The sequence below is a fragment of the Sinocyclocheilus anshuiensis genome, unplaced genomic scaffold, assembly GCF_001515605.1.
Source record: "Sinocyclocheilus anshuiensis isolate Anshui unplaced genomic scaffold, SAMN03320099.WGS_v1.1 scaffold1530, whole genome shotgun sequence".
Classification (NCBI taxonomy): Eukaryota; Metazoa; Chordata; class Actinopteri; order Cypriniformes; family Cyprinidae; genus Sinocyclocheilus; species Sinocyclocheilus anshuiensis.
Genome location: NW_015542493.1, coordinates 156,978 through 184,183, shown reverse-complemented (window position 1 = coordinate 184,183; position 27,206 = coordinate 156,978). Strand labels below are relative to the sequence as shown.

The 27,206-nt window shown below is 37.6% G+C and overlaps 2 protein-coding genes across 2 annotated transcripts in view; both read left to right on the top strand.

The window, feature by feature from the left end:
• Positions 1-18,766, top strand: part of LOC107694127 (unconventional myosin-VIIa-like) — a 27,013-nt gene extending 8,247 nt beyond the window's left edge. Inside the window, exons 13-48 of the mRNA XM_016493738.1 lie at positions 757-967; positions 1,123-1,258; positions 1,357-1,520; positions 1,675-1,815; positions 1,890-2,048; positions 2,804-2,893; positions 2,976-3,070; positions 3,155-3,239; positions 3,332-3,550; positions 3,656-3,865; positions 3,960-4,169; positions 4,278-4,445; positions 4,675-4,971; positions 6,572-6,729; positions 6,817-6,943; positions 7,072-7,191; positions 7,598-7,771; positions 7,863-8,090; positions 8,783-8,950; positions 9,054-9,171; positions 10,121-10,247; positions 10,391-10,545; positions 10,649-10,830; positions 10,974-11,092; positions 11,207-11,361; positions 11,634-11,787; positions 13,347-13,502; positions 14,344-14,449; positions 14,716-14,829; positions 15,097-15,184; positions 15,680-15,789; positions 15,877-16,062; positions 16,161-16,277; positions 16,371-16,454; positions 16,645-16,764; positions 18,594-18,766. Of these exons, the coding sequence (XP_016349224.1) occupies positions 757-967; positions 1,123-1,258; positions 1,357-1,520; positions 1,675-1,815; positions 1,890-2,048; positions 2,804-2,893; positions 2,976-3,070; positions 3,155-3,239; positions 3,332-3,550; positions 3,656-3,865; positions 3,960-4,169; positions 4,278-4,445; positions 4,675-4,971; positions 6,572-6,729; positions 6,817-6,943; positions 7,072-7,191; positions 7,598-7,771; positions 7,863-8,090; positions 8,783-8,950; positions 9,054-9,171; positions 10,121-10,247; positions 10,391-10,545; positions 10,649-10,830; positions 10,974-11,092; positions 11,207-11,361; positions 11,634-11,787; positions 13,347-13,502; positions 14,344-14,449; positions 14,716-14,829; positions 15,097-15,184; positions 15,680-15,789; positions 15,877-16,062; positions 16,161-16,277; positions 16,371-16,454; positions 16,645-16,764; positions 18,594-18,683 (5,341 nt within the window). The 3' untranslated portion in view covers positions 18,684-18,766. The remainder of the gene's footprint in view (positions 1-756; positions 968-1,122; positions 1,259-1,356; positions 1,521-1,674; positions 1,816-1,889; positions 2,049-2,803; positions 2,894-2,975; positions 3,071-3,154; positions 3,240-3,331; positions 3,551-3,655; positions 3,866-3,959; positions 4,170-4,277; positions 4,446-4,674; positions 4,972-6,571; positions 6,730-6,816; positions 6,944-7,071; positions 7,192-7,597; positions 7,772-7,862; positions 8,091-8,782; positions 8,951-9,053; positions 9,172-10,120; positions 10,248-10,390; positions 10,546-10,648; positions 10,831-10,973; positions 11,093-11,206; positions 11,362-11,633; positions 11,788-13,346; positions 13,503-14,343; positions 14,450-14,715; positions 14,830-15,096; positions 15,185-15,679; positions 15,790-15,876; positions 16,063-16,160; positions 16,278-16,370; positions 16,455-16,644; positions 16,765-18,593) is intronic.
• A 2,193-nt stretch (positions 18,767-20,959) lies between these two features.
• LOC107694121 (uracil nucleotide/cysteinyl leukotriene receptor-like) lies at positions 20,960-25,950 on the top strand. The gene is made up of 2 exons (XM_016493732.1): positions 20,960-21,008; positions 24,648-25,950. The coding sequence occupies exon 2, from the start codon at positions 24,656-24,658 to the stop codon at positions 25,673-25,675; it is 1,020 nt and encodes a 339-aa protein (XP_016349218.1). The 5' UTR covers positions 20,960-21,008; positions 24,648-24,655; the 3' UTR covers positions 25,676-25,950.
• The last annotated feature ends 1,256 nt before the right edge of the window (positions 25,951-27,206 follow it).

Here is a 27,206-nt window from a genome sequence, read left to right as displayed (position 1 = left end):
GAGTAAAATATACATTTTGCTAAAATATTTGTCATTGGACATTAAATGTGTCTTTTGAGAATTTTACACCTACATATAAAGTGTATTTTTATGATAGCAGTAACTGTAAAGGGACTATTGTAATAGGTAAATTATGTAAGCTAGTAGGCTACAGTACTAATTACTGTACTACTGTACTACTGTAATTACTAAGCTAAAATGAGTTAATGTGTGTTTCTTATAGCAGTTAAAATCTAGAAAAAAAAAAGTCAAATAATAGTATGTGAGACAGTGGTAATATCACTGTGTTCCTGTTCGTCAGTAGAGGAGCTTAGCTTAGCCTGCTTTAGACCAGGTTAGTTTCCCAGCATAAGTTGCCACAGTGACTAAGCTTGATCTAGGCCCATGTTAAATTTGCTTTATGGAACCAAATCATTTGACAATGAGTCAGACTACATGAAATAAACCTGGCTTATTTGGTTAACTTGTTTTATGAAACAGGCCTCGAGGCATTAAAAGTGATCATATTTTCTCCATTGCATCGAATCGCATTGTGTTGAATCGAATCGAATCGAAATCGGATCGCACTGCATCGTAACAGGGGTGAATCGTATCGCATCGGTAGCTGCTTCATATGTATCTTTAATGTATCGTATCGTTGGCTATGCATTGAGATGCGTATTGTATCGGCCTGAGTCATGAGATGCACATCCCTATTGGGCATTCTATAGTCTTTGATAGAATCTTTGATCTTAATCTTGTCTGTGATTCCTGCAGCTTTGAACAGCTCTGCATCAACTTTGCCAATGAGCAGCTTCAGCAGTTCTTTGTGAAACATGTCTTCAAGCTTGAACAACAGGAATACACCCGCGAAAACATCGTCTGGAACAACATTGAATTTAACGACAACCAGTGTACGCTTGATGTTCTGGCCGTAAAGCCTCTCAACGTTCTCGCTCTTATTGATGAAGAGAGTCTCTTTCCTAAGGTTCTAAAATATATTTGCTTTTATTTACCATATAGGCTTTCTTTGATAATTCATAATCAGGCAATGTGTGACTGCTGATATCTCAAAACTGCATATCTTTAATTACAATCTATACATATTTATATACAGTTATGAACAATTGTAATTTTCTCCAGGGCACAGATGCTACAATGCTTAACAAAATGAATCAGGTTCATGGGAAGGGTGACATCTACATGCCCCCCAAAAACAATCACGACACACAGTTTGGAATCCGGCATTTTGCTGGAGTCGTCTACTATGACTGCAAAGGTAATACAGGCTATCAAAGTTCTTCACAATGTACTTTCACATTAGTTTTTGGATTTAAAAATATCTAAAATGTTTTATGAAATTTACTGTGCATATAGGTTTCCTTGAGAAGAACAGAGATACTCTGAGCAATGATGTTATCCAGCTGATACACACATCATCCAATAAGCTACTAAAGCAGATATTTCACAATGAGCTCAGCACCACAGAGGCGAAAACTAGTTCCAACCACACTATCGTCACCCCAAAAAACTCACTCCGGGTATGTTAACACCAGCTAAAGGCAAATAGTGTACAAACATTTGTTGTACACTGGAATTTAGGTCTTTAATACTAAAAAAACTTCCACTCTTCTGCCGATTTAACCTGATAAAAGGATTTTCATTTGCTTTACCTTTGATTTGCTATTCCTTCAGCAAACAGCAGACTCAAAGAAACGTGTGCCTACATTATGTGGGCAGTTTCGTCAGTCGCTGGACTCTTTAATGAAGACTCTAACTGCCTGCCAGCCTTTCTTTATTCGCTGTATTAAACCCAATGACTTCAAGAAGCCTATGGTAAGTTCAGTTCATTTTCTCTGTCCATTGACTCACTTTTCTCTCAGTGACCCACTTTTCCGTCTTTGTTTCAGCTCTTTGACAGGGAACTGTGTATCCGTCAACTTCGTTACTCTGGAATGATGGAGACTATCCGCATTAGGAAGGCTGGCTATCCCATCCGTCACACATTTGATGAGTTTCTAGAGCGTTACCGTGTGCTGCTCAAGTCCAGTGTTTGTGACCCCAAAACTGTGAGAGATGATTCTGTGTTGTTTGATATGAATTAAGTGTTGCAGTGGTTTCTGTAATATAGATTGGAACAGGTTTTGAAGGTTCTATAAGCGATTTTAGCTGTTTTGCTTGTTTGACACAGTCTGAATTAGACCAGCCACATCAATGGCCACCAAAACCCCATCCTCAACCCTCCGAAAAGACATTATAGCCAACAGCCAACACTATATCAGCAAACATCAGCATATAAAGAGCAGAGAGGCAAAGAGCGCCCTCTTGTTGGCTTAAAAAAGGATACTTTTTTGGCTTAAAAAAGCCACTCTTGTTGTTGTTTGCAGAGTTCAGGGCTCATTTCCGTGATCACATTTTGGTAGTAAGATCATTTTATGTGGTACCTAAGAGTATTTCTGTCTTGATTTTCAGTTTCCTTTCTGCGTTGTTGGGATTTGCTGACGACATTTTTTTTTTATTGCAGGGTTTTGTGGATGTGGGTGAGCCAATTCAGTAGCTAAGGGTAGCAAATGGCTAAAATCTTTTAGAGCACTTTTATAAGTGCTCCAATGTATTTTTCCATAAGACAAAATACATTTGTATTAAAGAATATTAAATATATGTTCTTCTAAATTTAGCCTAAATATGCTTCTCAAGTAAATTTATCTTGTTTCAATATTTGTTTAGATGGAAAGTGAGTAAAAAATGCAAATTAAAAGCATAAAGAAGTACTTTTTTTGCATTATTGCACCCATTAATTTTAATATTTACTGTAATATTAAAGGAGAGTGCCAATAAATGCTGTGAAAGCATCTGTGAGAATGTTCTGACTGAAGAGGACTGGAAGATCGGCAAGACTAAAGTGTTTCTGAAGGTACTGAGGTGAATTTTACAGGTACGATTACAGCATTTTTAAAGTAGATCCATTCTAACGTGATTCTTTTTTTTTGCATCAGGATTTCCATGATACTGTTTTGGAACTGGCACGAGACAGAGCTCTCAATAAGAAGGCACTTGTTATTCAGAAAGTCCTGAGAGGATATAAACACAGGTAAAAGACTGAGGATAATATCCTACGTTTGCAGAGAAAATTTTCACACATTGGTTTATCAGTTGCCATTTTGTTTTCTTGCAGGAAAGTGTTCCTGAGAAAGAGAAGAGCAGCTGTGACCATACAGAAAACCTGGCGAGGACACAAAGTCAGAAAACTTTACAGAGTGGTACGTTGTCCTCTAACTGCAGACTGACAGATTCTAAATGTTGATAGTCATTGCTTGTACATGTATGTAGAGTGTCACTTGCCTTTCTGCAGGTCCAGTTGGGTTTTGCCCGTCTGCGGGCTCAAGTACGCTCTCGTCAGATGACCTGGCAGTATAAACAGAAGCGACAAGCAACTATTCTGCTTCAGGCTCAGACTCGTGGCTTCCTGATGAGGAAGGAGTGGAAACGGAAGAGAGCGGCAGTGATACTCCTGCAGGCTTACACCAGAGGAACTCTAGCCAGAAAAGCTGTCAAGAAGATGAAGAGAGATGTAGGAAGTTTTCTGATGGATAGAATCACCATGTTTAGAAGACAGTTTGCTAAATAGTTCAGGCTACGTGTCATCTTCATCTGTTGCTGTCTCTGTTGTTTGCAGGCTTCCCTCTCACTTCAGGAACGTAGAGCAGAAGAACTTGCTGCTCTAGAGAGGCAAAGGAGGCTTGATGAAATTCTGCGGCAGAAAAAAGAAAGAGAGGCGGCTGACCAGTTGGAATCCATCACAGACCAGGAAATGGTGGATGATATCTTTGGCTTCTTGCCTAGCATGGTTGGCGGACAGGAGGGCCAGGCACCTGTGGGCTTTGAGGTGAGAGATCAAACTTCTCAAAAAAGCACAATGTTAATGTTTGGATAACAATAACATTAAAACCAAAAACTGCCTGGAAACGTTGTGTTTTTAGGACTTCGAGGGAAAACGAGCGGTGCTTGAAGAGGTGGATCTGGATGAGGCTCCAATGATGGCGATTCCAGAGGAAGACTATGATGATTTGGATGAGTACTCGTTCTCCAAGTTTGCTTCCATGTACTTCCAGGGCGCTGCCACACCCACACACATTCGCCAGAGATTACAACAGCCTCTGCTCTACCATGAGGACGAGAATGATGTCCTGGTAAAGCCACCTTTGTCTTTGACCAGCTTTTGGTTGGTTTATGATGTTCTTCTGATGTGTCACATTAACAATAAGTGCTTGCTACTGCTCTTCTCTTCTTCTCCACAGGCTTCACTAACAGTTTGGTGGATGATCTTGAGATTTATGGGTGACCTTCCTGAACCAAAGGCTCAGGGGGTCTCTAGAAGTAGACCAGCCTTTGCAGAAGGCTCTCTTCAGAAGGATGTGGCCTCCAGACAGGATAGACGCCTCAGCCATATGGTGGGCCTGGACCAGGTGAGGAAGCTCCTTTTTATTACATATTTTACAGCTGAAAAAAAAAAAAAAAAACACCGGGTCAGACTAGCTGGCTGGCCAGCAAAAAACCAGCTTGGACATGCTGGGATACCAGCTAAGACCAGCAATACAGGTCTTTTAGCAGCTCAAAAAAAAGAAGAAGAGAAATCCTGCAGTCTTTTCTTGGAATGCAGCCTTTTCTGAAAGTGTTGATGTCTCATTATTTCAGAGAATGAAAAATACAAGAAACTCTCCGAACAGGAAACTCAGTACAGTTCCAGAAGACGCTTCCCGCAACAGAAAATCTTCAACTTTTACAGACTTACTGGCCCGGAACAGAAAATCTGTCCAAGATGATGGTGTTCCAAGCCACAAACTGTCTGCCATACCAGAGCAGGGTCCGAGAAACAGAAAGACTTCAACTTTCACTGATATAATGTCCCGAAACAGAAAGATCCCCACAGCTCCTGAGGGGCCTCAATCCAACAGAAGAACCAGTAGAAAACCATCTGTTATAGCAGAAGAGGTGAGACATAAATGTTGCAAATTGGTCAATGATGTGACACTCATTATCTGTTAATTTTGATTCATTAAATGAGTAGATAGGAAAGTAATATATATATTTTTGTAAAAAAAAAATATATTAATTTATGCTATTTCTTAAGGTCATTTATTCTTATAAAATATCAAATAATTTGACCTGTTTAATACAAGACAAGTTTATTCCAGGTTGTAAAATGTCATAAAAAAGTCAGGACTTTATATCAGTTGATAATTGTTAAAAAAGTTTTATCATGAAAATAGAGTTAAAATATGTGCAGTCTATACTGAGAATATTGAAGCTATTCTTGAAAATCGTATGAAAGTTTTTCAGAACCATATGAAACCAACATTTCTAAGAACCTTTCACATGATGTCTTTATTCCTTTTCTTATTTGTCAAAAAAGCAATATTAAAACAATTATTTAAAGCTAATACATTACCGTATTATTCATAGATGCAAACTCCTCACCTTTCGGTGAAAACTCACCTTTTTGAGATCAAAATAGGTCACCTACGAGATTTGTGTAGATCCAATGAGAAAGTGTTTTTGGTGGTGGTGGTGGGGGGGGTCTTTTTACAGTACCATTAGTACTAATTCATATCTACCCGCTTGTAGTCAACCACTTTTAAACGCTCCTGTGTGTGTCCTGTGCACGCTCTGGTTTCAAATTACAAAACCACAAGTTTATTTACGTGTTTTTGCAGCATTGAGTATTGTAGCCAATCACATGCATCTCTGTTGAAAGCAATGGCCAGTCAAAGGTGTTTTCTGTAGGTTAATCAGAAGAATCCCCTTTGAACTAATTTTTGTTTTCGTAAGTTTACAGAGTTCTACATGCTTGCAGATCTACCTAATATAATCAGAGAGAGAAAAAACGCATACACACGGTGTAAATAAGAGATTGATTGTGTAGTTAGTCATTAATTTATCAGGAGTTTTCGCTTGAGTAAGCTCAGTCAGTTGCGCTATAAGAGCTTTGCTCCATTTCTCTAGAATCTCTACATAATCCATTGACAATTTGAAGAAAAGTTTTGTTTGTCTAAGAGGACCGAATGTCCACGTATACTGTTTCAAGAGTGACAAACGCGAGTGTAAAAAAAAAAATCAACGAGTGAATCCACTAAATTGTTCCATCAGTCATTGCTATGATTGACAGTGAAAACTGCCCTGGGCGGAACGATATATCTGACAAACCGATGTCAAAAATAGACCTGTGCATTAAGTGATGCAGAGTAAATTCAGAGTAACAAAACTATAACAGCAACAAGTCTGTGTTGGCTGAATATATTTAGCAGCTTCTACAGTTAAAACACTTTTTTTGATGTGTCCTTCTAAAGGCAATATTTAAAAAAATGCATTTCTTAAATTAAATATAAAAATACTTCAAAATATTTAATGCATTATTGTACTTGCTATACTACTTCAGTACAGTTCAAAAATATTTTTTTTTTGGGGTTGTGTGTCTTTGTCACCTTTTTCACCCATGATGAGTTTGCATCCCTGATTATTACAACATCTTAAATGCAACAAACAGATGAATGATTTATAATCTTTATAATTCCCATAAACTCTTCATGTAAAGGCAGAGGATGGGACTGAAGTTTCCAAACAACCCACTGTGCAAACTATTAGTGAAGAAGATGAAATGAACACAGACGGACTCACCCTGGACCGGCCAATGACATCTCTTGAAAAGTTGCATATCATTGTTGGATATGCCATTGTCAGACGTGACCTCAGGTTGTTAATTATTTCAAACCATAAGTTATCTATTGCTTAGTGGTCAGATGTTTCTGCTTCTAAGTCTTTAATATCTGTCATTGTTAGGGATGAAATCTACTGCCAGATCTGTAAGCAGCTCCAAGAGAACTCAAACCGTGGCAGCTTCTTCCGTGGCTGGATCCTCCTATGCATCTGTTTGGGCATTTTTCCTCCTACTGAGCGCTTCATCAAGGTGAATAAAGGACCGTCTTCCTTATTAAACTTTTTGATGCATGATTTGACTATTTCTTTATGGGGTAATACATTTGAAGTTGTCTCCACATTGTGTAGTCCTGAATGTGTCGTCTCATCTCCTCACAGTACCTGAAAAGTTTTCTTCGTTTTGGTCCTGTGGGATACGCGCCTTACTGCGCGGACCGACTGAGGCGCACTGTTGCCAATGGAGTGCGTGGAGAGCCTCCCTGCTGGCTGGAGCTCCAGGTCAAGACATTTATGCCCCATTCACAAATACAGTGTTTTTGGACTGAACAACCTGCCATAGCTTTTCAAAATTGTTGCTGCTAAAAATGAGATGTCAGTTTGGACAAGGAATCAGTTTTCTTCCTGTTTAAAATGAAAGGGAAAGGATTTGTAAATAATGCTTTCAGGAGATGGATCATGTGTGTTCCAGTGTCTCCAATGCAACTGCTCATTTAGATAAAATGAAACGCTTCTGAATATTGTCATAATGATGGGCAGCTCATTGAAAGTAATGACTTCTGTTGCATTGTTGCTGTAAATTGCTGTATGTGTGAAACCCCTTAGGTCTTTATTCTCCTATGGTCCAGTAACAAACATCTACCATAGATTTGAAACTATAATTCATGCCCTCACTGTTTAATCACAGGCCACCAAGTCCAAGAAACCAATTGTCATGTCAGTAACTATGATGGATGGCAGGACTATCAGTTTGCCTGTAGATTCTGCCTCCACATCTAAAGAGGTCTGCCAAATGCTCTCACAGAAAGTCAAACTTCAGGACACATTTGGCTTCTCACTTTACGTAGCTTTATATGACAAGGTATGAAGCCTTCGCCCTGGAATTTAGAGTTTGAGTCAGATTTTCCATATTATTAGAATTTAAGACATGGTATTGTGCTCCCTCTTTTTAGGTGTGGTCCCTAGGTAGTGGCCGTGAGCATGTGATGGATGCCATCTCTCAGTGTGAGCAGGAAGTGAAGAGGAAGGGTGGGCAGGAGCAACATGCCCCTTGGCGTCTCTTCTTCCGTAAAGAGATCTTCACACCTTGGCATGACTGCAGCCAGGATAACGTCAGCACAGACATTATCTACAGACAGGTCATCAGAGGCCTGAAATATGGAGAATACCAGTGTGAGAAGGTGTGCTTAAGACCATTTTTAGTATCAGTTGACCCAAAAGTGAAAATTCTGTCATCATTTACTCCCCCTCATGTCATTCAAAACTTGTATGACTTCCTGTCTTCTGTGGAACACAAAAGAAGGTATTTTGAAGAATGATGTCAACCAAACGATTTCGGGTCCCATTGACTTCAATAGATTTATTGACTCAAGAGAAAAATACTATGGAAGTCAATAGGACCCAAAACCGTTTGGTTACCAACATTCTTCAAAATACCTTCTTTTGTGTTCCACAGAAGAAAGAAAGTCATACAGGTTTGGAATGACTTCAGGGATAATAAATGTTGACAGTATTTTCATTTTGGGTGGACTATGCCTTTAATTTATTTATTTGTACTTATTTTTTGGCAGTTATCTCACAGTTTTTTAAAGGTGCATTCAGTGAATTTTCATATGTTGTGCTGATTAAAACGGCAGTCGTCATGGACTTCAGCATCAAGCTAATTTAATAGTTTCCCGTTACCAATGCCATTGTAGAATTGTTTTATTCATAGTCAGCCATGATTACTTTATCCAGTGGGTGAAAGAGTCCAATAAAAGGGGTTATTGAGATAAAATGAGTAATTTTTTGCTGATCATGTGATCTTATCCCACAGTAGGGGACCACATCATGTCATTAATTCTATGGCATTTCACCTTTGTGTTTGTATCAGGAGGAAGACACTGTTGCGCTTGCAGCAAAGCACTTCTATGTGCAGTTTGGATCAGACATGAGTATGGAGAATACTAGGACTGTAGTTAAGGAGTGCATTAACTCCAAACTACTGGAGGCCAAGTCAGAAGAAAAGTGGACCCAGATGGTCAACACAGCACATGCGCAGGTACAGATGTTTCTATTATTGCTTATGTTAAAATAAACATAATAAAGCTTTCCACCTGTTTGAAAGTCAAAGCATTTTACAAACATTGGTCTCTTTTTGTTAGGGCCCATTAATAAACACTCGGACCAAGTCTGATAAAGTCAAAGCAGAGGTGGTTGACTATGCTCGTCAAAAGTGGCCAATGCTCTTCTCCAAGTTTTTTGAAGTTACCAAGTTATCTGGTGTGTACTACATGCTAAGATGGTTATTACACTACTGTTCAAAATTTGGGTTCAGTAAGATTTTTGAAAGAAATTAGTACTTTAAATACTTTTAACTATAAAAAATGACAGAAAAGACAATTATAATGTTACAAAATGTTTTTACAAAAGATATTTAAATAAATGTTTATTTGAACTTTCTATTAATCAGAGAATCCTGAAAAAATGGTTTCAAAGCAGCATATTGGTTTTCAGCATTTATAATAATATAAAATGTTTCTTGAGCACCAAATCAGCATATTATAATGATTTCTGAAGTATCATGTAACACTGAAGATTGGAATAATGGCTGCTGAAAAGCAGCTTTGCCATCACAGGAATAAATGACATTTTACAATAAATTAAAATATAAAAGTTATTTTAAAGGGATAGTTCAGCCAAAAATGAAAATTCTGTCATTAATTACTCACCCTCATGTCATTCCAAACCCGTAAGACCATTCATATACACAAAAAGTATTCTTGTAGCTTCAGAAAATTACGGTTGAACCACTGATGTCACAAGGACTATTTTAACAATGTACTTACTACCTTTCTGGGCCTTGAACATGGTAGTTATGTTACAGTCTATGTAGGGTCAGAAAGCTCTCGGATTTCATCAAAAATATCTTAGTTTGTGTTCCGAAGATGAACAAAGGTCTTACAGGTTTGGAATGACATGAGGGTGAGTAATTAATGACAGAATTTTCATTTTTGGCTGAACTATCCCTTTAAATTGTAATAATATTTCACAATGTTACTGTCAAATCAAATATCAAATGCAGGCTTGATGAGAAAAAGAGAGCCCCAAATTTTCTGAACAGTAATGTACATTGCAAATTACATAATTTCCATAGCTAATGCAGAAGAATATGAGCGAAAACTTTATAAAATTTGATAAACTAGATTAAATTTGCCATTTCAATATTCAGGTCCTTCTCTACCAAAGAGCAAGTTCATCTTTGCCATTAATTCAGTGGGAATAACATTCCTAGATGAACGAGAAAAGAATCTCCTGGTGCTGTCTTACCCAGAGCTTACCGGGGTCAATGCTATCAGGTGAGTTGGATACATCGGCTTTGTATCAAGTTGTCTTGTCATTCATAAGGTTAAAATATGATATTTTTAATTCAATAAATATAAGTGATACCTTCCCAAAAATATGTAAATTCTCTATATTCTCCCTGCATCATCTCCTCCAGAGAAAGGAAATGTATGTGTTTGCTGACTCTGAAAGGAGACTTCACACTGAATGCAATCACGGCCACTGACATCTCAGATCTGGTAGCCATGTTCCTGGCAGGCCTGATACAACGTTCACAATATGCTGTGACCCTACAGGAGGTTAATAGACAAGGTCAGAAGAGGAAATATGCTGTATACATTTTTTATTTGATTGTCCATGATCTATGATTTGACTTGTTTTTGTCTAATGAAAAATGGTTTGGATGTTTTTCAAGATGATAAAACATTTCTCAGCTTCAAGAAGGCAGAGCTCATCTACCTCATTAAGGATGATGAGTTTTCTGTTGCCCGCGGCTGGTTGAAGGGTAAGAATGAGAGGACAGGAGAAATTGGAGCAGTCCCTGCAGATGCTGTCTTGATTCTTCCTACTCTTACGAAGCCAACAAATGAAGTCCTGGTGAGAACTTGAATATGTTTTTTTTTGTGCTTTTCAATGGAGTTCTAAGTTCTTTAGATCTGTAAATGTCTATATATTATGGAATATTTGTCATAGTTGTGTTGATAGCTAATGCATTCTGACTTTTTGCTCTGTTTTTTAAGAGCCTGATCAGCTTGTCCCCAGATCAGAGAAAGACCATCATAGACAACTCCGTAAAAGGAACCATCACTGAAAGAGTGGCTCCTTCAACTCTAAAAGATTTCTCTGTTGATTATTTCAGGTACTTGCAGCAACTTTTGGACCACATCATTATTGCTCTTATTTAAAACATACTAAATTCTTAAGCGTTTCAGAAGCAAACATGAATGACCTGATGTTTTTGTCATTGTCACAGGCAGCCCATCAAAGATGTGAACAGACTGGTGATCTCTAAGAATGCAGCACCTGAGAGGCTGTGGGCCAACTCCAGAGAACCCATCAGACAGCCCCTGCTAAAGAGACTGGTGGGCAATCCAGATTTAAGCCCACTAGCCTGCAATGGCTTCACTGATATCCTTTGCCACACATATTTAAGCCTTTATCATTTATTGCACTCATATCTTTGAACATTGCTTATTGCCAAAGTAGCAGTTGAGCCCTTTTATTTACCTAATTCATATCTAAATGTAGTAATGCATAAAGCTGTAGAACATGGCAGCTGTTGTAGTTTGATGTAGGGTTACATAAGCACTGATCCATAAGTAAAACTTACCAGCTAACCTGGTTATCCAGGTAGGATACGACCCAGGAAAGTGCTGATTCCTTGACTAAATGGTGTGCACCTATTCTGAAGTACATGGGTGACTACCCAACTAGACAGGTCCAGAGCCCCCTGGAACTCACAGACCAGATCTTTGGCCCACCTACAGGAAATGAGGAGCTCAGAGATGAGATCTACTGTCAGATCATGAAACAAATGACCAGCAATAACAACCGGTAAACAGCATTACATGCTCAAAGTCAATACTGCATTGCCTATTGAATGCCTGTACACTACCACAAAAGTTTGGGGTCTGTAAAATATTTCATGTTTTTGAAAGAAGTCTCTTATGCTCACCAAGGCTGCATTTATTTAACAGAAATCCAGTTGAAAAAAAAATATTAATGTTACTCCAGTCTTCAGTGTCACATGATTCTTCAGAATCATTATAATATGCTGATTTGGTTTTCAAAAAACATATTTTTTATAATAGACTATGATGCAATTTTCAGGATTCTTCGATGCATAGGAAGTTCAAAAGAACAGTGTTTATTTGAAATAGTAATTTTTTATAACATTAAGATTATATAATATGTAAGTTTAAAATATGTTTATTCATATTTTATTAACATACATTCTTTACTGTCACTTTTGATCAGTTTAATGCATTTTTGTGGAATAGAAGTATTCATTTTTGTTTTTTTTAATTCTGACCCCAGACTTTTGAATGGTAATGCACATGCAAGCAGTAAATAAGAGTAGTATCTAGTGCTGTCAAATGATTAATCGTATCCAAAATAAAAGTTTTGTTTAAATAATATATGTGTGTGTATTGTGTCTATTTATGAATATATAAATACACACACATACAGCATATATTTGGAAAATAATTACATGTATATATTTATATTCATATAATTTATATCATATATAAATAGATTTAATATATAAACATAACATTTTTCTTAAATATATACATGCATGTGTGTGTATTTATATATTCATAATAAATATACACAGTACACACATATATATTATGTAAACAAAATCTTTTATTTTGGATGCGATTAATCGCGATTAATCGTTTGACACCACTAGAATATCTGTTGAAATCATAATCACTTGTGAACTTGATACAAAGATGTGACAGAGGCACAGTTTCTCAATAGTTCTGTACAGTTTTCCTTTTGGGATTGTAGTTGCACCAAAGTCAGCTTGCCCTTAATAACAGTGAGGGGGAACTATGCAACCTTTAACCTCTTTATCCATCAGTGTTCTTTTTCTTTTAATAAGCTTCTTCTTTTTTAAGTTTGATCATTTAACCAGCTTATAGGTCTAGAAGCTTTAGATCACTGGTATACAGTTAGTTTCAAGACATTCAGTCTTTAAATTTCCTTTTCAGCACAGGACCAAACAATCATACTTTACAGAGTTTCAGGTGCCAATATTTTTTATCATTATGAAATTAAATAAGCAATGGGCACTTCAGAAAAAAAAAAAAAACATTGTAAACTTTCGTGTTAGAAACCATAAAACCATATCAAACTTAGAAGAGACTACATAAAGTAATAATAATTGAAATTAATTCAATTCAGTGATTCCGTCAACAAGCAGCAGGTTCATTGAACTGATTCATTGATTCACTTTTAGACATTAGATAATCTGTGAAACATGCAGTTTATGGTATATATGCCATTTCAGATGCTATGCTTATTATTACATTAGTTTATAATAAATACATAACTGTTACGTTATTATGGTAAGTTAACTTGTATAAATGTTCTTTCTCAATCAGGTACAGTGTGGAGCAGGGTTGGCAGCTGCTGTGGCTGTGCTGTGGTCTCTTTCCTCCCAGTAACTCTCTGCTGAAACATGCTCAGCGTTTCATTGAGACACGCAAACGAGAGCCATTGGCCACAGACTGCCTCCAGAGACTGCAAGGGGCTCGGAGGTATGTCCAATATTCCACAAGCATATTTTATTTCAACCCAAACTTTTATCATTACAAATGAAATCACATTGCTTTATGGGTATAACAACATGAAGAAATGCAACGAATGAACAGACTTCATGAATTGATCATACATTCCTAAGCTTTACTATCATGTGAGTTCAGTTCAGTTATAGAATCACTAAAAGCTAATGTTTAAGTCACTGTATAAAAGCTTATGAGAATAAAGCCTGTATTGTTTTTTACTCTTTGAACTTTGGCTGGCTTACCTGAGAGCCATAACCTATTGGAGCTCATCTCAAACAGCATGTGTGTTATATTACTGGACTGATATACTGTAAAGCATGACTAGATAAACACCCTGTTAGCAGACGATAACAGTTTAACTTGTTAACACAAGCTTGGCTTATTTACATTATTTTCTAAAACAACTTTGCATATGATATAGCCACTTAACGTAGTTGCTTTTATATTTAATATAATTTAATAAAAAATTATTGTTTCTAGGTACTAGTAATTCAGTCTTTTAAAATCACACACTGTTTCACACTATTAGCGCAGCAACACCTCTCCTTTTAGCATGCTAACCTTTGCCAGACTGGTGCAATGCCAGGAAAGTGTCAGCACTGAGTGATAGGATAGTACAGAATTTACAGCGGCTTCATCTGCTACTGCAACTGTTCAAAGACTTCCACATTTGGGAAACGCTACTGTAGCACTATAGTTGAAATTATAGTGAGTCCACAAGCTGGGTCGCAGATAATGAGAACTGCATTGTTGATTTGGTGTGATAGTATGTTTACTGTGTGTAAGGTGACATTTGTCATTGTTTTTGTGCTAGAATGGAGCCCAGAAAGCTTCCACCTCACCAGGTGGAGGTTGATGCAATTCAGCAGAACAGCACCCAGATCTTCCACAAAATTCAGTTCCCCAATGACACTCAAGAGGTAATGCAACACACAGTACATGGATCAACAATTTTTTTTTTCTGCTCCCCAGTCAGGCACTAGTGCAGCATCATTTTTTTTAGCCCTACAGTAGTAGTTTGCACCTCAATAACTTTTATAATGTTCAAAATTGTGAAAATAATAGCAGTTGAATAAACATGAAATCTACAGTCAATTTGCTGCCAATGCAAGTCATGCATTTTATTCATGGAATATGAATCTAGTGTCCTTGAAATGTTTTTTTGTTTTCTCGCACTTCTGGACAGAATTTTGAGGTGGCATCCAACACCAAGATAAAGGACCTGGTCCGGACCATTGCTAATAAACTCATGTTGTCCTCAGCTGAAGGTTTCAGCATCTTTGTGAAAACTCCTGATAAGGTTTGTACCCCAGTTACCATGATTTATATTTAACAGTCATGGCTGTAAACACATATTCAGGATCTTAAACCAATTGTTTAAGAACTGACCTTTTAAAAATCATATATTGTTATATCTTAGTCTTGATTATTGGGAGAGACATTGCCTCCTCAATGTCTACAGTGGTTACAGCTCTGCCAATGATCCCATGTCATGTCCTTTCATTTTTCGTGTTCATTTTTACATAACCTTTGTCTGTATATTAATCTAGCATTTTCTTTCTGTCAGGTTCTGAGTCTGAATGAAACTGACTACTTCTTTGACAGCCTGAGACAGATTACTGACTGGTCCAGGAGAGCAAAGAGAGTGAATCAGGGTAAGATTTTGATAACTTTATTAGGTGTTTTTAATCTTTAGATCACTGATTGAGGGAATGTTTACATGACACCATTTTCAGCTAAAAACATTATGCGTTTTTGCTGTTCATGTACACAACAGTGGTGTTTTGGGGGTTCGAAATGCAAGTTTTTGTAAACGATTCTGTTGTCGTCTCTGTGTAAACTAAAAAAAAAATAGTGAATTTGTGAAAATAGTGACATGTTTAGTCTATATGTATGTGCGCAGGCTTGTGGTGTTTCTTTACAAAGTTACATCGCCAACTACTGGCCTGGCATGCATAATACAGCGTTTGTAGACATTTGCGTGGCTCCGTGTGAACGGGGATTGTTTTGACAACATTGTCGTTTGTACCTTTTAGTACATTGTTGTCGTGTAAACGTACCCTAAAAGGAACAAGTTTGAGTCAGTCACCATTTTTACATAGTTAAGTCAAATTCAAAACAACTGCTGTTGCTTATACTGTTTTAAACAGCGGGTGGTCCAGTGAATGTGTCCTACACGGTTTTCTTTATGAGAAAACTATGGTTCAACATTATCCCTGGTAGAGATGTGGAGGCGGATCTCATCTTCCATTATCCACAGGTACTTAAAAAAGTTTGGAAAATTTTCCATATAGCTTCCCTGAAAGCATTGAAGAAAATATTTTTCCATATTTCTCACACTATCTAGGAGTTGCCCAAGTACTTGAGAGGTTATCATCGTTGTACCAAAGAAGAAATGGTGATGCTAGGCGCTCTACTCTTCAGGATGAAAGTGGACAATGATAAAACTCAGTTTCCCATGATTCCTAGGATGCTGAAAGACCTGGTGCCTAATGACCAGCTTAAAGCCATGTCTGCTGATGAATGGAAAAAGGTCAGTTCCAGTGCACTGCACTGCATTCTGTGCATTGTTAATGTATAAGTAATATTATGCTTCTGAAGTGTTTCTTATTCATAACCATTTTTCAACAGCACATTTTTGCTGAGTACAACAAGCAAACTGGCACGACTGTGGAACAGGCAGTGATTGGCTTTTTAAAGATTGTCTACAAATGGCCCACATTTGGCTGTGCCTTTTTTGACGTGAAAGTAAGCAATTCGAGTCTGCAGCACAATAATATTTTTGCTAATATTACTTAAAAAAAAAAAAAAAAGTTTATAAAATTATTCTTGATATTACAGCAAACATCAGAGCCCAATTTCCCTGACATTGTGAGGATTGCCATTAGCAAACAGGGCGTCACTGTCATTCACCCCAAAACAAAGGTATCATCAATTGATAACTCTTTTTGAACAAGCTTTTTTGTCTCACTTTAACTGCTTATCATGTGTTTCCCTATGCAACATTTGTATAACACCTCAGATGAGAGTTCCTGTAAGCTTGAATGTAAAATTACAATGTCTACTTAAAATATGAATCATGTACTGTATCGTAACTCTGTTACACTGTTTTAAGGACATTCTGGCAGTGCATCCATATAACAAAATTGCAAACTGGTGCAGTGGAAGCACATACTTCCACATGACTGTAGGAAACCTTGTCAGAGGGAACAAAATCCTGTGTGAAACTTCACTGGTAAGTGACACAGATTTGGCGGCCCGGCTCACAGCTCTCCTGTTGACTCTTATGGCCTTATGAGATAGCAGCGTCAAATGCATTTGATTTGCATACTGTGTAGCATGGGAAGCATATTCGGTCACTGTACCACTTTTCAGAAATCTCCTGCAAGAAACTGAATAAAAAAATGTCAACTTTCAAATGCTTTGACTATCAACAGTCATTCAATCACTATGGGTACATTTACACAACAGTAACAGTTAAGACACCAACTAAAAACTTTTTTTTTTACACGCCCGTTTTGGCCATTCATTTACACAACAGCTGCATTTTGGGGGACTGAAAAAGCAAACCTTGTGTTTCACTTTCAAAGTTATCGTCTCTGTGTAAACTACAAAAATGCTAATTTGTGAAAATGGTAATGTAATACAGGCATATGTGTGTATGTGTGCAGACGCATAAAATTTCTTTACAAAGTGACATTGCCAGCTACTGGCCTGGCATTCATAATACAGCGGTTTTTGGCTCCGTGTGAACGGGGATTGTTTTGACAACATTGTCGTTTGTACCTTTTAGTACATTGTTGTCGTGTAAACGTACCCTAAAAGGAACAAGTTTGAGTCAGTCACCATTTTTACATAGTTAAGTCAAATTCAAAACAACTGCTGTTGCTTATACTGTTTTAAACAGCGGGTGGTCCAGTGAATGTGTCCTACACGGTTTTCTTTATGAGAAAACTATGGTTCAACATTATCCCTGGTAGAGATGTGGAGGCGGATCTCATCTTCCATTATCCACAGGTACTTAAAAAAGTTTGGAAAATTTTCCATATAGCTTCCCTGAAAGCATTGAAGAAAATATTTTTCCATATTTCTCACACTATCTAGGAGTTGCCCAAGTACTTGAGAGGTTATCATCGTTGTACCAAAGAAGAAATGGTGATGCTAGGCGCTCTACTCTTCAGGATGAAAGTGGACAATGATAAAACTCAGTTTCCCATGATTCCTAGGATGCTGAAAGACCTGGTGCCTAATGACCAGCTTAAAGCCATGTCTGCTGATGAATGGAAAAAGGTCAGTTCCAGTGCACTGCACTGCATTCTGTGCATTGTTAATGTATAAGTAATATTATGCTTCTGAAGTGTTTCTTATTCATAACCATTTTTCAACAGCACATTTTTGCTGAGTACAACAAGCAAACTGGCACGACTGTGGAACAGGCAGTGATTGGCTTTTTAAAGATTGTCTACAAATGGCCCACATTTGGCTGTGCCTTTTTTGACGTGAAAGTAAGCAATTCGAGTCTGCAGCACAATAATATTTTTGCTAATATTACTTAAAAAAAAAAAAAAAAGTTTATAAAATTATTCTTGATATTACAGCAAACATCAGAGCCCAATTTCCCTGACATTGTGAGGATTGCCATTAGCAAACAGGGCGTCACTGTCATTCACCCCAAAACAAAGGTATCATCAATTGATAACTCTTTTTGAACAAGCTTTTTTGTCTCACTTTAACTGCTTATCATGTGTTTCCCTATGCAACATTTGTATAACACCTCAGATGAGAGTTCCTGTAAGCTTGAATGTAAAATTACAATGTCTACTTAAAATATGAATCATGTACTGTATCGTAACTCTGTTACACTGTTTTAAGGACATTCTGGCAGTGCATCCATATAACAAAATTGCAAACTGGTGCAGTGGAAGCACATACTTCCACATGACTGTAGGAAACCTTGTCAGAGGGAACAAAATCCTGTGTGAAACTTCCCTGGTAAGATTTTTGCCATTTGAAGTATCATTTTTCAGATCTTAAAATAATAGAATTTTATCCTGTGTTTATAAGGGCTATAAAATTGATGACCTGCTGACTTCCTACGTCAACATGTATCTTAATGAGAAGAGAGGACAAAGACGGAATCAACACTTTGACTAAAAATAACAGACCAGCAATGACTTTACTGTGCCTTTCTTTTAAAGACACATTCACGTATACAAACACACATTCACATATAAAAACACAACCAATGGGAAATGTTAAAAATAACATGAATTTAGGAAGCACATACTTCCACATGACTGTAGGAAACCTTGTCAGAGGGAACAAAATCCTGTGTGAAACTTCCCTGGTAAGTGACACAGATGTGGCTTTTTCTGGTCTTCAGTGTCACATGATACTTCAAAACTGTTTCTATTATGCTGATTTGGTGCTCAAGAAACGTTTCTTATTATTATCAATGTTTTTGTTCCTTAATATTTTTGTGGAAACCATGATACACTACAATTTAAAAGTGTGAGGTAAGTAAGATTAAAGTAGAAGAAAAAAGGAAAAATGATTTAGCAGCAAAACCTGTTTACAATATTGAATCAGCACATTAGAATGATTTCTGAAGCATCACGTGACACTGGAGACTGTAGTAATGGTGGCTGATAATTAAAATAGAAATTGTTATAAAAATATAATTTTTATATTGTTATTTTTAAAATTTAATTGTAACAATATACAGTACCAGTATATATATACAATAGTAGATTTTTGCCATTTGAAGTATCATTTTTCAGATCTTAAAATAATAGAATTTTATCCTGTGTTTATAAGGGCTATAAAATTGATGACCTGCTGACTTCCTACGTCAACATGTATCTTAATGAGAAGAGAGGACAAAGACGGAATCAACACTTTGACTAAAAATAACAGACCAGCAATGACTTTACTGTGCCTTTCTTTTAAAGACACATTCACGTATACAAACACACATTCACATATAAAAACACAACCAATGGGAAATGTTAAAAATAACATGAATTTATCAAACTAAATAATGGTGTGGATTTATTGTTCAATGTGATATACTATATATACTGCAAAATGGGATGCCAACTGTTGTGATAAAGATTTAAAGCTGTTTTTCCTCAATATGTTGCCAGAATGTGAAGACTGTAATTTCAGTCAGATTACTGGTTGACTAATATTAAATGATATAAATGAATCATTACAGTCAGTGGATCATATTATTGGTGCATTTGAGTGAATTTGCCAAATAAATGACTATGAGGTGTAACTCGCAGCATTGTACATTGTGATAATTTGCCATAGAGCTCAATGTTTTCTGCGTGTTTTCAAAAATGGAATTCCATAAGCCTTATGCTTATGTTGTTTTGTCCGGTTTAAAAGCAAACCGTTTTAGCTCTTGAATCTGACAGAAGATGGGTTTTTCTCTGGTTAACAATCATGTTACACTGTGCTTTGCCCCCAGGGCAACAAAGTCTCGAGGGGCAGCATATAATGAGGCTTGAAGACATCCCAATTAAGACTCACAAGTATTGGCACTGTATTATTTAGCCTATTCTGGTAAAATAGTGGGATAGTGGGCTCATTCAGTAAAGCGAACTATATTAGCATATCATTTAAGACGGGCCCAGACAGAAGAAAAAGAGATGATGTATGTCCTACACAGCTGTGATCTTCCAGAATGAAAGACAGATTATAGCTCTTGCTGTTCGCTCGGGGCTCCACATCTGTCTGAGGATCACGTGCCCTTATTTTTGCCCTCTGCTGCTCCAATGTATGATGCCCCAACAGTCCACAGCAGGGACCCAAGAAACAAGGACCCCAGTCTGTTATTCTCTGTCCTGCTCGCCCTTGTGATTTCAACTCAGATTTCTTCTCACTCATTCTCTGAGTTCCAAGGGGCCTCATCTGTCTTGCTTTCCACAGTCTACAGTGGATAATCTCTAGTCTTTATTCATAAACGGCCCCATTAAATTCTCAGTTCATCTTCTGCTTATTGATATGGTTGAAGGAGGGGGGTTTCGGAGTGGTGGGGGGGTTTGTAACCTAAAGGCACGCTAGTCCCCGTTGCTATGATCCCCCACCGGCTCCACATTGCGAGCAAGGCATGCCATTATTTTCCCCCTGTCGAAATGTGCCGCTTCTTCTGACTCGGGTTATTGTGGAGCGCACAAGTGGCCCTCAGAAGAAAATAGCATTGCAAAGAAAGGCTGAGGTCAAGGGTCACATTAGAGCCTTCCCATCGCGAACCGCGTTTTTGTGATCAAATTTGTTGGCGAAACAAAAAGAGCCACAGTATCGTATCTCAAACACAGCTCAGCCTGAGAGAGTAGTCTCTCGACTCCATTAAACTCCACTGCCGCGCAACAGAAGCTCTCGCGTAAGAAAGCACAGGCAGCAGAACTCCCTCTCCTCTGCTCTGCTCAACTCCTTCACTACTGCACAGGCTGTTGAGGGATCAACGCTCTGGTGAGTCTCTCATTGACTTCATTTACTTTCTCTCAGTGTCTGCTGTCTGGCTCAATTGAAACTTGTTTGCATTTTAATTGTTTATATTTGTATAGAAACATTAGAATGGCCATCTTTTATTTTCCTAGTTTAAGTGCAAGCCATTTAATCTATTTATTTTATGCACTTTTATTTTTGATTGAAATGTTTTTTATATATTTTTTTAATAAAATGACTGCATTGTTTACCTAGTTTACATGCATGTCATTTAAACCATTTTTATGCACTTTTTTTCTATACTGTTTTTATTCAAAGTGATGCCATTTAAACTAATTTTTTATGTACTTTTCTAGGCTTTTCTGCAAAACGTAAAGCAACTATGTAACAAAACTTATACATTTTTGTAATGATCATATTGTGTTTTACTAGTTTATGTGCATGTCATTTTAACTATGTACTTTTTATTGCATATATATTTTATGAGGTGAGTTTATTGGTTAGAGGAGAAAGTCTTTAAAAGTTAATTTTAGAACTGCATTATAAAGTAAAAGGTTTAGGATTAGTTGGCCAAGATTTGCTTTGCTTGAATGAGCAAGTAAGTCAAAATCACTTCAGGGAATCAGATATAAAAAATGTAATAAATGTCAATTTTGCTCTGCGTTTGTTTTCATGTGGTCATATTTTATGTATTTGTGTATTAATGTAAAAAAAAGAGAGAAGGGTTTCCTATGGCTGTGTTTTACCTTAAGTTCTGGAAGCATGTAGGTTATCGCTGAGCTGCAGTTCAGCTTTGGTTAATCTGCAGTGTGCCTCACGCCTGTGATTACTTCTGCTTCTTTTGTGTGATGTGGTATAGGAGCATTAGTGTCACATTGCAACCCAAGTTTGACCCCCACTTATTTCTTACACAAGTGATTTTGTATTGTTTCCAGCCTGTGGAGAAGCCTTGTTCTTCAAGACTTTCGGGTTTGGAGCATGTTTTCCAAGTCGACCACGGAACACTTGGACTGGTGCTGCTGGATTATAGTTTTTCATTTGAAATTCTCATATATTGTCAGAGTAAATGTGTTTTTCCTGGACCACACGGTATAATTTCATAGTTTCATACATCTGGATTTCTCAATCGCTACTTTTTGTCTCTAATCAGAGTTCAGGACAGCTTTTTGTCTTGTAGTTCTCCACTTTTATCTGTTTAAATTACAGAAGGGTTTGACATTTTCTGGGACTTGAGGATTTTCCTCCCCCTCTGTTACAAATCCTGCAGCACTTTCCTATGGCAGGATCTTGAGACACTCCTTTGTACACACCCACTTTGTGTTTGTCTGTAGTGTTCTGAAAATATTGATGAAGAGTCTCCTTATTTTTCCAACTCCAGTGAGAGGATAATGTGAAATGTTTTTGTAGCATATTTTAGTCATGAAGAAAGACTCTTAGCGCTTAATACAAATGGAAAAAAATCTATTTTTTTTTTATATCTTTCAGAGAAGTATTCCAAAGTGTGCATTTGGACTCTCTGACAAATAAGAAAGAAAGTCATATTTTCCTACTTATTCTTTGAATACATGTGAGTTTATTTAAAACAAATCTGAATGTATTCTTCAGTATTTATTTATTTACAAATTATGATTTATTAATTTATAAATATTAAGTTTTGTGGGAGTTGCACCACATTACATTGAAACCTGAACTACCCCGGGGTCCTCTCTTTTTTTTTCTTTTTCTTTCATGTTCATGCTTATTTCTGCATGTTAAATGCACCACATGAATATTATTTGGCAGACACAGTTGGTTTTTTTTCATATTATTAAGTAGTGAAGCAGTATTGTTGAAGTATTAATCATTGTTTTTTAAATGCTTTAAAAGATTATGTCAAAATATTTCATGTATTCATATATTATTCATAGTTATAAATTGTATGTCCCCCAATGAATCTTAATTACGAAATAAAAAACATGCTCATCATAGATGTTGCTATATACTGTATATATATATATGTGTGTGTGTGTATATATATATATATATATATATATAATTTTTCATTTTATTGTATTTTGTAATCCTGACAATACATCATGTCACTGAAATCATTTCGAAATGTATTGAAATGACAGCCTTCTATTATGCAATATTCATAATGATATTTCAAAAATATCACAAAGATAAAAAAAACTCCAGCTACAGCTTTTGTCAGCTACAGCTCTAGTAGTAACAGGTGAACTTCTCCCCTGCTTTGAACCTTTCTTAAAAAGGTCTTCAGCTTATCGCTGCAGATGCTTCATTCGGCCTGATTATTAATAGAGCAACTGTTATTGGATGACGGGCTCGAATGAATGCCTCTTCCAAAAAGAGTTTGCTCACTGAATCTGAGGCAGGCTGCCCTGTGCTGCGCACACGCCAATGATTTGACAAAGCAGAATGCCACGAGGACAGCTGGCTCAGACTGTAAGCAGATATCCAAGGAGTGGCTCTGGTGTAGCCACCGGATGCACCCCAGCACCTTTATGCAGCGTAGCGTGTGTGGAGGTGCGATGAGTGTGTAGTCAACTGCTCCACAGGGACATCTGCTCAGACTCCTGAGACACACAAATATCTGAATTACTGCCAAACACCGAGACAGCTGTAACACACCCTCCCTCACTACTCAAAGTGCGCAGAGAGGAAAACATTTACTGCTGCTGGAATAAAAAGTGTTACTTGTTGTATCACTGCTGCGTCCTTTGCTCCTTTTTTGTAAACATGTTTTGACAACGGTCAACTTTGGAAGCATATTCCCAAAGCAGGTGCAATCTTTCTGTTGATTTTTTTTATAACATCTTTTTGGGTTCTATCAAATTAACTTGAATGCAGCATAGGTTGGTTTGGGTATGTAATGGAAGTGTGTGCCAAACATGGACATTTTTGTTGATCTATCAATTTTAATGTGTTTTTACACATTTTTATTTATAGCTTTAAATTATGCAGTCTGTTTAGGGGGACCAGCTCTCTAGGGGCACCATCTCATACATACATACATGCTTAATGTTTCTGTGGAACCTGTATATATATAGTCTTTACTGTCATGCCTATCAATTTAATCCATCCTAAAACCATCATAAAATTGTATTTCTTAAAAACTGTGTGTGTGTGTGTGTGTTATGTGTTTCAATGTCATGTGGGCCCTGGACCACAAAACCAGTCATAAGGGTCAATTTTTTTAAATGAATAAGTAAGCTTTCCATTGATGTATGGTTTGTTAGGATAGGACAATATTTGGCTGAGATACAACTATTTGAAAATCTGGAACCTGAGGGTACAAAAAAAAAATCCAAATATTGAGAAAAAGCTTTTAAAGTTGTCAACATTAAGCTCTTAGCAATGCATATTACTAATCAAAAATTAAGTTTTGATATATGTGACCCTGGACCACAAAACCAGTCTTAAGTCGCTTGGTTATATTTTAAGCAATAGCCAAAAAAAACAAACACACACACACACACACATATATGTGTGTGTGTGTGTGTGTGTGTGTGTGTATATGGTTTTACATGTATTAATTGAATATTTACATAAATTCAACAATAACATGGATAGAATTATTTTATATTAGCATTTATATTATCAGTTAAATTTAAATTAATTTAAACAATTAATTAAAAAAAAATTCTTTTCCTCTGTTTGCAGCTACAAAAATGGAGTCCCCCCTGACAGAACTTCCCTCCTTGCTGTCCAATCAATCCATGGAGAGCTGTCCACCTGCGGACAATACAGTGAAGAACATGATCTTTGGATTCTACTACATCATAGTTTTCCTCCTGGCGCTGAACGGCAATAGCCTTGCCCTGTGGATCTTCGCCCGCCAGAGAGGCAACTCTTCTCCAGCCAACATCTTCCTGCTTCATCTCGCTGTGGCCGACATGTTTTACGTCTTCGTTTTACCCCTCAGAGCCACTTATCATTTAACCGGGGGACACTGGCCATTTGGTGAAATCCCCTGCCGTCTCGCGGGCTTCTTCTTTTATGTCAACATGTACGCCAGCTTGTACTTCCTGGCCTGTGTTGCAGGCGATAGATACCTTGCTGTAGTACACGCCGTACGTTCCCTTAAGGTCAGGCGCCCTCGCTACGCTCACATAGCCAGTTTTGCACTATGGGCTTTGGTGATAGTGTCTATGGCGCCCCTACTGGTCGCCAAGCAGACTGCAGAAGTAAATGGCTCTACTGTATGCTTGCAGCTGTACAGAGAAAAGGCTTCACGGCGTGCTCTCATCTCTCTCGTCGTAGCCTTCACACCACCTTTTATTGCCACACTGTCTTGCTACCTGCTGATAGTGAACAGTCTGCGGAAAGGTTCAAGGCTGGAGCCGGCACTGAAACTCCGAGCTCTCCGCACCATTGGTCTGGTCATGCTCATCTACATAGTGTGTTTTTTGCCCTATCACTTAAGCCGTGCAACCTTCATCCTGGGTTACTCACACCCAGACCTATCCTGCCAAATCAAAAGAGGACTAGCCCTGGCTAACCGGCTTACTTCCTCTCTAACCTGCCTGAATGGGGCTTTGGATCCCCTGGTCTATCTGTTTGCGGCTGAGAAGTTCAGGGGAAGCGTTCGCAGGATTTTCTGCAGAGACAAGTCGGGGGGGTCCGGCGCTACAAGCGGGGACCTGAAAGGCACACATGAGAGCTCTCTGAGCGCAAAGTCTGAGTTCTGAGAAAGCACTTAAAATCGTACAGATGGTATGAATATTTTTCATTGGTTTTAGTGATTCGGCCTACACTTTCTGATAGTGTAGGGTCAGGTAAAGATCAGAAAGCCTTATGAAAACAACCATGTGATTTGGACATATTAAAACAACTGTATGTAAGTTTAAAGATCAGTTTCAAAATCACTTTGATGGTACACTGATTTCTAATAAGGTGAATGGCTTTTGTTTTTTCCCCCTAATGTCTGTTAGGAGTATATAAATTTGGTGAGTGGGTACGAAGGCCAGTGTTCTGTCGATTTGTGCTACCCTGTCAGATTTTGCTACCTCCCATTAAAACAGTAGGTAGTACAATTCGACAACGATAAATGCTACCTGTCAAATTATGGTTTATTAATTTCTACACTTACCACAACCCTAAACCTACCCTTACAGTAATGCAAATACAGTAATTATGTGTTATATTCGCGGTTGTGGCTAGAAGGGATACAGCTACCGGAAACCAACAATAAAAAAAAAATTCTACCTATTAGATTGTGTTTTATTAAAGTCTACACCTACCGCAACCCTAAACCTACCCTTACAGTAATGCAGATACATTAAATATTGTTATTCAGCATGAGAAAAAGGATGCAATATTGATGTGTGCATGCGCAGTAAGCCCTGGTAGGAAAATCTGACGGGTAGGATAAAATGTCAGGACACCGGATTGCCTTATAAATGCATTATTAATCACTTTTTATTGCCAATGTGTAAACGGCTTGTAACTACACTTAAAAGACGTTCCCCGACTTCCTAGGCTGTCTATAAAATCCTGTGGACTGATTTTTATGTAAAGGTCTCAGGACCTTTTTTACTGGAAATTAAAAGAATGTGACATTTACGCGCGCTCCCTACATTTTTTTTTTCCATGACACATTAAATAAAGGCTTATGTTCAGGTAGTGCTGAAAAAGAGCTATTCTGTACTGTTATGTCAATGTGTCATACAAAAAAGGGATTACTTCAAGCTAGTCTAAGTCTATAGTCTCGCTGTTATTTATGTTGCGTAGGTATTCATTTTGTTATTGAGAGGAAAGGCAAAGCACTCACCACATTAACGTTACATATTCATCACAACGTCGCTCTCAGCAGCGTGGACGGCATCTGGACGTTCGTTGCAAAGGTATTTATAAACTTTTTTTTTTTTTGTCTGCAGTTCACTTAGCTGTACCGGTGAAGGTTTCCGAATTCTACATGCAGCCTCTTTAACTGTAGGGGCGCCAAAGTTGCAAAAATACACCAAACTACATACAGTTGCTTTAAAGTGAAAGTTATTCGGGACGGTAGGCTTCAAGTGGCTGTTGCATATATCAGTCAGTTGCCAGAACGCAGTGGTCAGGTACTAAAGACTCCATCAAGGATCAAGAAGGCATAAATTGTGTATAAAACTGTGTGCTGCCTTTTAAAAATGAATGTTGTGTTTTTATTAGCATATTACCTGTTTGCTAATGACATGCTCTGACTTTGTAAACTTTGTGAGCACTTCCTTAGTGCACATT